General features: G+C 39.7%; 1 protein-coding gene across 1 annotated transcript; it reads left to right on the top strand.

Annotated features, from left to right (window-relative positions):
- The first annotated feature begins 8,307 nt into the window (after positions 1–8,307).
- LOC139786968 (uncharacterized) lies at positions 8,308–10,617 on the top strand. Its single transcript, XM_071726063.1, has 3 exons — positions 8,308–8,820; positions 9,687–10,007; positions 10,073–10,617. Exons 1-3 carry the CDS (start codon positions 8,608–8,610, stop codon positions 10,391–10,393), a joined length of 855 nt encoding a protein of 284 aa, XP_071582164.1. The 5' UTR covers positions 8,308–8,607; the 3' UTR covers positions 10,394–10,617.
- The last annotated feature ends 314 nt before the right edge of the window (positions 10,618–10,931 follow it).

The raw sequence follows: 10,931 nt of genomic DNA, 5'->3' as shown, positions 1-10,931 counted from the left end.
TTACATTAATATTCTTATTCTATGCGTACTGAACATCGAGATCAAGCCAGCTTTTGCCCTTTTGCTCTACGCGAAGTTTCTGTCCTCGCTGAGCTGGCCTTAGGACACCTGCGTTATTCTTTGACAGATGTACCGCCCCAGTCAAACTCCCCGCCTGGCAGTGTCCTCGAATCGGATCACGCGGGAGTATTAACGGCGATCGGCCGCGAGGCCTCACGCCACTCTGACACGCTTGGCTCTAGAACACCGTGACCGCCGGGGCACGAAGCCCTCGGGGCACGCGCTCCGCCTAACCGAGTAAGTAAGGAAACGATGAAAGTAGATTAATATTCTTAGTCTTTTATACGTTTTGGACCTGACAAATTTCATTTTCAAGCGAAAATTTTGACATTTGATTATTATGATAAAAATGGATTCCTCAGTATCCCTAGACATCAATATCGTTAACCCCGACTTTGTATCTAAATTAATTAAATTAATAAACGAGATTGAAAATTGAACATTCCCCTCTTGAATCTGAGAGAGACAGACTTATACCACAATGCACATGAGGACAAGGACAGTCATATAGAATCGTAATAAATTAAAATTAAAATAAGGACAAATAGATGGAGATAAAATAATTATAAAAACATATTCCCCAATACTTAAAGAACATTATCGCATTAAAATAACAATTACCTTATTATCGTTTTTCAAGAGACATCGCTATAAACAATAATTAACAAATTATTAATCATGTTAATAAATAATTTTAACCTATTGCCCGGATCATGTATAACAACTTTTATATGAATAAAAAACGTGTTACTCTATTAATAAAGGCTACAGAAAATTCTAAAGGAAAGTATACCACGAGAAAAAGTAGTTTATTTCTCCCCTAAAACTAGGAAAAATCATGTGAGAACGCACATGAGACCTCATATGTGCTCTCATTTCATATGTGACCTCATATGAGATCTCATATACTAACACATATGACTCTCTTATGAGATCTCATATTGTGTATCGTGCAAAATCTCATATGAGATCTGCAATGCGATCTCATATCGAACTGCTTGTATAACTATAAAATCTGTTTTGGTAAACACTCAATTCAACCACGCATGAATATTCTGCATCAACACCCCTACAAGAAACAGTAATAACTTTTATTTCTCCAATTGTTTATTTACAAAATATTTACAACAATAAAATAAACTATACATAAACAAATGATTTTATTATAGAATCAAAACCGCGTAATCAGGTAGAACCTAAACAATATCAATATATGAATTGAAAAGTGCCAAATTGTTTAACAAATAAATTGTTATCAACAAACACATATATTAACGATAAGATTTTTCAATGCTATATTATACCTCGGTAAAAGTCCTACAAAATCTATCATATATACCACTATCATATTCCTAACCATTCGTGAGTTATAAAAACGACAAGATATTGTTATATGAACAATTTAATTTCGAAAATCAGTTGTACTCATGAGAATGCTAACTGTTTCTACTTACACGTAATAACACTAACGTAATATTAGAATGATTATCACTACCACTAATAACGCTTTCATTAACATAGTTATAAACAAATATATACCTACTTGAAATTAATGTTATTAACGAGCGATTTGCACCGATGCGTTACTCACGAACCTGAAAAGGATAGAATCATATTATGCGACATGTAGAAACACGAATCTGAGCGAGATGCGAACATCGTATGATACATAGGAGAGAGAGAAGGAGAGATACATATGCTTTAGTAACCGTAAGACAAAGAGAGCAATACATCCCACACTTTAGACATGCTATTGATAATTTTAATTGTATAATTGAACATTCTATTCTATGTAAAGTATGTCTAAAGGTAAATTGAATAATATTTAACATATATTTGCATATTTCAGATTTGAATTATTATATTGAATTATTACTTTTATATTCCTTTCAATAAAAAACCTTATAATGAAGTTCTATAATAAGGAAGGTATCGCTCTCATTACAAAAACGCTGATAGAATAAGAAATAGAAATAACCGAGGTCACTAAGTGACTCATGCGAGTAAAATATAGTCATCCGTAAAAGAAACGCCCTATGACACATTCCACGAATACTATTTCCATGAATTCGAAAGCTGGCAAGCGAGCCATACAGATAGAAGTGGACTCACATCGCTAGGCAACACCTAGACAACGCCCCATGACTCATTCGTAACAAAGAATCGACTACCCCTACTACTATTTCCAGAAATGTATAAAAGCTTGTGAATTTGTACCTCCAGCCGGAGAATGGAGCAAGCTTAGAGCCAGATCACATCTTATACTTGCCCCGCTCTTCCATAAGTAACCAATTGTATTCTAAATTCTTCAATAAACATCAAATTCGAAACCTAAATAATATCTGAAGAAAGAGTTGGATGGATTATTGAATACTACCTACCCAATATCCTGACTTCGAGGAACCACAGTCTACGTCAATGAGGAGCAGTTACTTATCCTGGGATTTCACTCCCTTAACCAGCACGAAGAAGAACCCATCGGCGAAGGACGTCTTGCCGGATCGACTTGGTCGCATCACCCAGGACGTCACACGACCCTGTATCTCTCGCCGTTTCCGAGATAAATGCAATTCTTTAACCGTTAGAGATAGAGCAATTTGACAAGAATACATTTTTGTCGGCCTCGACGAGACAAAGAGAATGCCGTCGGGAACGACCCCGTATCTCGCGCCGTTTCCGAGATAAATGCAACTTTTTAACCGTTAGAGATAGAGCAATTTGACAAGAATACTTTTTTGTTGGTGTTACGTCTCGCGACACACCACTGGTAGATTTCCGCCGAATAAAATTTTTTTTCTCTGTATAATCCTTGCTGCACAGGATCTGAAACAATTAGAAATTGCTATTCATTGCTTGTACAGACCTTACAAGACCTTTTATGCAATATAAATTCGGCTTGATTGATGGATCTAACGGAAATAGGAGTATGCTCTACGAGAACGAATTAATAAAATCGAAATAAAATATAAATCAATTAATTAAAGGCAGACTAATTACACAAACATAATCCCTTTTGCATAAGGAACAATGCCATATCAAAATAATAATTACTTTATTAGAATTTTTCCAACATGATTATTATAAATAATTAAATTACAATATCAACAGACCTAACTATGATTATTGGAACCATCGTAAAAGGTCAAATAACTAATGTTTATAAATTATTCCCATATCTCTCAAAATAAACTAATTAACAATAAAATTTATTATAAAATTAATATTAAAGATAAACAATAAAACTATCACAGTCACTTAGCAGAGCATGTCAAATAATCCCACAATAATTATCACTTCATATATCTTCTCAATTTCGAGATATAAATAAAACTTATGGAAATCCATAAAATACGAAAATTCTAAACACCCTAAAATAAAGCTCTCGACCACCTGAATACAACAAAAAAAAACTCCATCTCTCTATCTCTTACCGTTTTCGAGTTATGAATTTTTAAAGTTTCATGTCCGCCATTTTGATTTTTTTACCATTTAAACTTAGGAAGACCAAATCACTTTTACATTAATATTCTTAGTCTTTTATATATTTTGGCCCTAGCAAATTTCACTTTCGAGTGAAAATTTTGACATTCAATTATGTTAAAAATGAAATTATTGATGTCCCTAAATGTCAATAGCGTTAACCCCGATTTTCTATTTAAATTAATTAAATTAATAAACGAGATTGAAAATTGAACATTCGTCTCTTAAATCTGAGAGAGACAGACTCATACTACAATGCACATGAAAACAAAGACAGCTATATAGACTCGTAATAAATAAAAATAAAAATGAAGATAAATAGATGGAGATAAAATAACTATAGGAACAAATTCTCCAATTTTTAAAGAACATTATCGCATTAAAATAACAATTATTTTATAATCATTTTTCAAGAGGCATTGTTATAAACAATAATTAACAAATTATTAACCATGCTAATAAATAATTTTAAACTATTCCCCGGATCATGTATAACAACTTTTATATGAATCAAAAACGTGTTACTCCATTAATGAAGACCACACAAAAATCCAAAGATAGCAATAAAAAATCGATGCCTTTAAAAATCGTTAAAAAATCGATGGGCACGTCCCTGGAACATCTCTGAGTAACTGTCTCACTCACTCTGAAACCTCGTTCTATTAAATATGAATTTTACCTGCACCCGTAAACTCTATATCAGCACACCTACAAAAAATAGTAATAACTTTTATTTCTCCAATTGTTTATTTACGAAATATTTATAACAATAAGATAAAAAGTCATGTAAAAGAGATAATTTTATTATAGAATCAAAACCGCGAAATTAAGTAGAACCTAAACAATATCAATATGTGAATTAAAAAATGCCAAATTGTTTAACAAATAAATTGTTATTAACAAACACGTATATTAACAATAAGATTTTTCAACGCTATATTATACCTTAATATATAAAAACCCTACAAAATCTTTCTTATACCCTATTATCATATTCCTAACCATTCGCGAGATACAAAAATAATAAAATATTATTATATAAACAATTTAATTTCATTAATCTGCCATACTCATGAGAATGCTAACTGTTTCTACTTGCATATAATAATACTAACATAATACTAGAATCATTATTACTACTGCTAATAACACTTTTATTAACATAGTTATAAATATATACAGGGTGTCCCATTTTAACTTGGACAGCAAAATATCTCAAAAACTAAGCTCCACATACAAAAATGTTTCAGACAAAAGTTGTATGGTTTCAAGGGGGACATAAGATGGTACCATTGGTTTGACCTTGGATGGTCGTTTAAAGCTCACATAAACGACACCTTTAATTTCTTAAATGGAAACCTCTATTTTTCAATGCATATTCTTGTAGCTAATCTCGAGAGCTTTTCAAAACACTATAATAAAGTATTTTTTCGTTAAGAACTTTTGGAATTATGAGGCTTGAAAGTTCTAGTATTTTGACATAAATTACAAAATATCTTGTAAAACATTAAGTTTTCGGTAATGTTACCTTAATACTTTTATGCACAGAATAATGAGACGAATCAATTGGTATGAAAAAAAGACAGTTGCTTTTAAGAAAAAGTATGCAGATGCTTGTTGCAAATTACATATTTTTTCTTAACTTATTCTATTTTATGTAAAGTAGGGGAGACCGGGGCTAGACCGCTAACGGGGTAAATCCGCCAAATCAAATATCTCGGAACCTGTATATTGTGCGAACTCGCTATTAACATTGTAAACGCTGCTTATGGTACCCATGTGACCAACGGAGTTTCGGCAGGTTACCTGCCGTGTTATGATCTTTACGAGGGCAAACGTGTTTTCGGAAGGTGAAAGTGAAATTTTCTGCGCGTGGAAATATTGTAATATCTGCAATAATATTTGCTCTCCAAATCTCGAGGTACGTGATTATAAAGAGTAATGCGTGCTGAACACGAATCCAGTGTAGTTTTTTCATTATCGTTAATGTCTAATATTTCGTGGGCGATCAAACCTAAAACTTATGTTTGGGGCTTATCCGCTAGTAAGCACCCGGGGCTGGTCCGCTAGTCTCGTCACTGTGGCGCGCCGGGCGCACGACTTCAGCTCACGGCGATTTCAGGTTAGGTTGTGACCGGACGGCACGAGGTAGTCCCGATACACGCGGTAATTTTCCCATCTAACGGTCGCCACTCGGTTTAACCCCACGCTACCGAGAAGGTAAATTCGCACTAGCGCCCCGATTCTTATTAAGACGCTAATGGTGTTCCTTGGTTTCAGAATGATGTCCCTGCTGGATCACCGTTACAATTTTCCGTCTCCGGATCCTCGCGCATTCGCTTACCGGATAAAGGTAAGTCCCACTAATTATTTTAATTATGTACTAATACTCTTCTCTTGTTTCAGGTTCCTGCCCGGGATGGATTATCGCCGCTGCTCTGCTTCCCCGGATCCTCGCTTTACCGCATACCAGATGGCCGCTTGGACAACGATGGATCATCGCCGAGGGACAAGGTAAGTAGAAGGTAAGTATCACTAATTGTTTAATTAATTATGAGACTTTGTTTCAGAATTAATAATTCTTTAATCTCCGATCCTCATCTCAGCTCTACAGATTGTTTCACAATTCATAAAGGTGATTCACAAAGGTGTTGTCACACTTCGGTGTGAGCGCCGCTTTATTTGTAACAATTTCCGCAATCGCTGATTTTATTGATCCCAGTGGATTATTTACAACAAATGACGCTGTTCGCACGATATCTCGTAGTCGCGAGACCCAATGTCCACGATGGTAGTATACTTGATACGCACTTAGAGTCGTCACCGTTCTATCACACTATCACTTAATTGTTGATAAATAATTATCTCTCGCTATTGTTGAGCGAGCGTTTAACGCGCAATTACGCGGGAGTTCCCGATTGTTATATATCTCCGGCTACTATCGAGGTTATCTACTTTCGCGGTATACGCTACTGACAAGACACGTCCGTTCGCTCCGGCGATATTCGAGAGACTGCCTCGACCGGCCTGTCTCGCGCTGGCTCCCCACCGCGCCGATCCATCCCTACTCCCGGGTTGTTTTCGTCGTTCGCCGTGACGTCACAACTTTCTCTTCTTGTTTTCGCACGCGCCCCCATACCGCCGCGCGTGATTATCATGCTTGTCCCCGGTGCCCCTGTTTCGGACGCTCCCGGGTGGAAATTTCCACGCGCGGTACCATGTGGAGGACCCCGCTCGTCGGTACCGCTGCACCAGGTTTTCACCTTCTCCATTTTCGCTGCGCCGTTGACGCCGTCCCGTGCGCAGCGCCCCGGGGATGTCCCTGATGACAATTCCGGACCGATTCCCTGGGGAAGATGTCCGGGTGCTGTGCAGGTTGTCGGCCGTTGACGCCGACCTATGCGCACCCCTTTGGAGGTGCCGCCGATGGTGATTCCGGCCCGACTTCCTAGAGAAGTTGCTCGTGTACGTTTCCGGTTGTCGGCCGTTGACGCCGACCTGTGCGCGCCGCTTAGGAGGTGCTCCGGAACACGATTCCGGACCGACTTCCTGGGGAAGTTTCCCGTGTGTCTTTTTGGTCGTCGGCCGTTGACGCCGACGTGTGCGCATCTCTCTGGAGATGCTCCGGAACCAGATTCCGGGCCGACTTCCTGGAGAAGTTTCCCGTGTGTCCTTTTGGCCGTCGGCCGTTGACGCCGACCTGTGCGCACCGCTTAGGAGGTGCTCCGGAACGAGATTCCGGGCCGACTTCCCGTGGAGGATGCCCAGGTTTTTTTCTGGTGGTCGGGCGATGACGCCGACCCTATAGGCGGGTGTCCCAGGTCCCCGTGGGGTAGATTCGGACCTTTGCCCCTGGGGAAGAGGTCCCCTTCTGAATCCAATGCGCCGCCGACGACGCCGACCCTGTGGTCGCGCGTACCAGGTCCGGCTGTTACCTCCCCAAACCTTTAATCCTGGAGATTGCCGCGTTTTACCGACTATTCGCACCTATTGCCCCGCTGGCCCTGGTGCGCCCAAAATAATATTCTCTAGCAACGTGAAACGCCTTGTAATCGCAAAATACATATCTTTATTGTTTTGGCCGGCGGCCCGCCACGCGAAACTTAACCTACCTTATGCCGCATCGGCTAAATGTTATATTATACTGAGTGCCATATGGGCTCGCAGAACTTATCCACTATTTATTCTCTAACTACGGAGCTTTATCGCCGCGACCGTCGTCATAATCAAAATAAACGAAAAAGAAAAAACGGACCAAACAAATTGTACGTCCTGTCAAAATTAACCTAAGCCTTTGACGCGGGTCCGATTGGACGCGGCTCCCGGCACTTCCCACCTAGCGCCGACCCGTCACTCTGTCTCTTCCTCGCCGCTCGATGGAGACAGAAAATCGTCGGACGGCTGATCGATTTGTCCCGCCGGTACTGCCACCCAGACAATCGGCGGCTGCAGTGGAATCGCCTGGCTGGTCGTGGTCCACCTACTAGTTGCGCGAATTGTCACGCTGACTTTCGCGCGTTAAACTAAATTGCCTTTAAACCAATGAACCGTCAAAAAACCGAAAATAACTGAATCTCATACGGTCAGCGACTCGATAAATGTTACTTACTCTACCTTATGCCGTTTCGGCTAAACACGCTAGGTGAAATCATTGCCTTATGGGCACTTTGCCAAACTTAGATGCTAGTCAGAAAAGAAATGGCCATATGAGCAATGCGCAAATCCGAGTGGTTGCCTAGATTTGACGCCCACTCCTCACAACGACTCTCCTTCGTGCTCGCCGGGAGAGTTGATTTCATTTTGCACCTGATGCGTTCGCCGTCGCGCAGGCGTCGTTTTTTCCTAACCGGGACATAATGGAATACGCGAGTTTGTGCGCCCCAGCCGCTGCCTGGGCTTCCACAGCCGTCGAAAGTCGGCTCGGTTGTTACCTCCACCTTCTCATGCGTTTCCCGCAGAGTGTCACCCGCTCTCGGCTGCTTCCCCGAAGTGAGCGGCTGCAAGGTTTCCCTCGAGCGGCGTGATTCTGTCTTCCCTTGCACGTGCGTCAGTTTGTATAGGAGGGAAATGGTACGCACGTATCGTCGCAAAAGGACTCCCGTCGACAAGGAGCAACTCAAGAAGGCAGTTCTTGCGGTAAGAAAAGATAAAATGAGCGTTTCCGCAGCCGCAAAACAATTCGATGTCCGGAGATCCACATTGAACGACTGGTTGAAGAAGAACAACGATGAGATAAAAAACTTGGATGACGTGGTCGTACTACATAAAGGACATATCTCGGTGAGTACTTAACGATTATTAATTTTTAAAAGCATGCACTCTGCTCAGCAAACCCTGGCGAAAATTTTTAGTGAGAGAATGTGTTTATATTTGTTTATGAAGAGTTTTATCAATGGTTACACACTATTTATGAAGAGTTTTATTGATGTTTACACTGTTTCGAAGCACGTTGCAAACCGTCTGCTAACAAACATTTTATAAATATTTAGAAAACTATAATGGAAACGTTTGAGACTATGTTATTAAATGCCACTTAAACACTTTATAAGAAACGCTTTGAAACCATTTACGTTTCTAAATCATAGATGGCATTCAATGGGATCAGTTTCTCTTATTTAAAATACGACGAACGATGTTATAAGAACGATAGATAAATCACGGAACTGCACAACGTGTATTAGTTGTATCGTGGAGTCCACTTTCATAGTAAAGTGTGGCACACTTTTGGATTGATATAACGTTCATATAACCTTATTGTATCTTTATTTTTGAAGACTGATAATAATTAAATAAACATAAAATGTATCTCTAGCAAAAATAATAGATATGTTTATTGAGAGTTTATAAGAAGTTTGAAGGTGTTTTAAGCAGCAGTTCACAGCGCTGCTTAAAACACCTCGTGAACATTTGTAACACTCGAAAAACACCACACAACACTTTCCGAACGCGTATTAAACATAGCCGTGAACATCTCATAAACAATTCCATGTTCAAATTTAGATCTCATAAACAATTTAATAAATGTTTTAAAGCACAAATAAAACATCTACTCAACACTTAAGCAAACTTCTTATAAACTTTCAATAAACATATTATTTTCGCCAGGGAAAGTTTATATTCATGCAACGTCTTAATTTCAAATGTAGGTTATGGACTCTGAAACTGAAAAGACTTTGGTGGAATACTTAGTACATTACAACGATATGTACTTTGGGCTATCTGCGAAGGAAACCCGTGGTTTAGCCTTTGATTTAGCCAAAAAATTGAATCGCAAGGTACCAGCATCGTGGGAAGCCGCTCGCATGGCCGGTGAAGATTGGCTAAGCAGCTTTCTCAAACGACATCCAATATTATCAATACGCAAACCAGAAGCGACAAGTTTAGCACGTGCCACCAGTTACAATCGAACAAATGTAGAAAGGTTCTTTGCGCTACTAAGATCTCTGATGGATAAACATCATTTCCAGGTGTGTTAACTGATGAATAAATGTTGCCAGTTTTAGTCGAAAATAACGTTTCTCATCATTTCCAGGCTCACTGCATATGGAATATGGATGAGACGGGAATTACAACCGTTCAGACACCGAATAGAGTCATCGGACGTCGAGGAGTGAAACAAGTCGGGCGAGTGACTTCTGCGGAAAGAGGAACCCTCGTAACTTTGGCGATGGCCGTGTCAGCGACCGGGCATTTTCTACCTCTATTTTTTATTTTTCCTCGTAAAAATTTCAAGCAACATTTCCTTAACGGCAGACCACCAGGCTGCACAGGTGTAGCGAATTCAAGTGGTGTCACGTCTCGCGACACACCACTGGTAGATTTCCGCCGAGTAAAATTTTTCTTCTCTACCTAATCCTTGCTGCACAGGATCTGAAAACAATTAATAAATATAATAGCATCCTTTAACTGAACCGTCACAACACTAAGCAGCTGACACATAATGTACGCGTTCATAAAACAGCTAATGACTACCTTAAGTCACTTTCACAAGCTTAAGTTCCATTTACATAAAACACACTATGAACTTTTGGACAATTACTTATTAAAATTCCCTAGAATCAACAAGGATAATTAGAAATTGCTATTCATTGCTTATACAGACCTTACAAGACCTTTTATGCAATATAAATTTAGTTTAACTTGTGGATCTAACGGAAATAAATGTATGTTCTATATGAATAAATCAATGAAATTGAAATAAGATATAAATCAATTAATTAGAGGCAAACCTTGAAGCCGTGCACTAAGATGGGGCACGGGCGGCTCCTCGGCGAGCCACGAGTGGTCCTGCGACGGCTGTCCGCGGACGAAGCGTGGCGAGCGGGCGCGGTATCCCGAGGGAGCCTGGGGCTCAGCGCGTGGGACGCCAACTCACGGGCCTCCGGAACTGT

The sequence above is a fragment of the Temnothorax nylanderi genome, unplaced genomic scaffold (genome assembly GCF_030848795.1).
Source record: "Temnothorax nylanderi isolate EJ_2023f unplaced genomic scaffold, tnyl_v1.0 TNYL_tig1219_pilon, whole genome shotgun sequence".
Taxonomy (NCBI): Eukaryota; Metazoa; Arthropoda; class Insecta; order Hymenoptera; family Formicidae; genus Temnothorax; species Temnothorax nylanderi.
This window is presented reverse-complemented; position numbering and strand designations above follow the sequence as displayed.

What these genes read in the sequence shown, in the direction of transcription:
- LOC139786968 (XM_071726063.1), top strand. Translation starts at nt 8,608, where the DNA reads ATGGTACGCACGTATCGTCGCAAAAGGACTCCCGTCGACAAGGAGCAA. An exon ending in TACATAAAGGACATATCTCG is followed by an intron (nt 8,821 to 9,686) that starts GTGAGTACTTAA and finishes TTTCAAATGTAG; the next exon opens with GTTATGGACTCTGAAACTGA. An exon ending in TGGATAAACATCATTTCCAG is followed by an intron (nt 10,008 to 10,072) that starts GTGTGTTAACTG and finishes CATCATTTCCAG; the next exon opens with GCTCACTGCATATGGAATAT.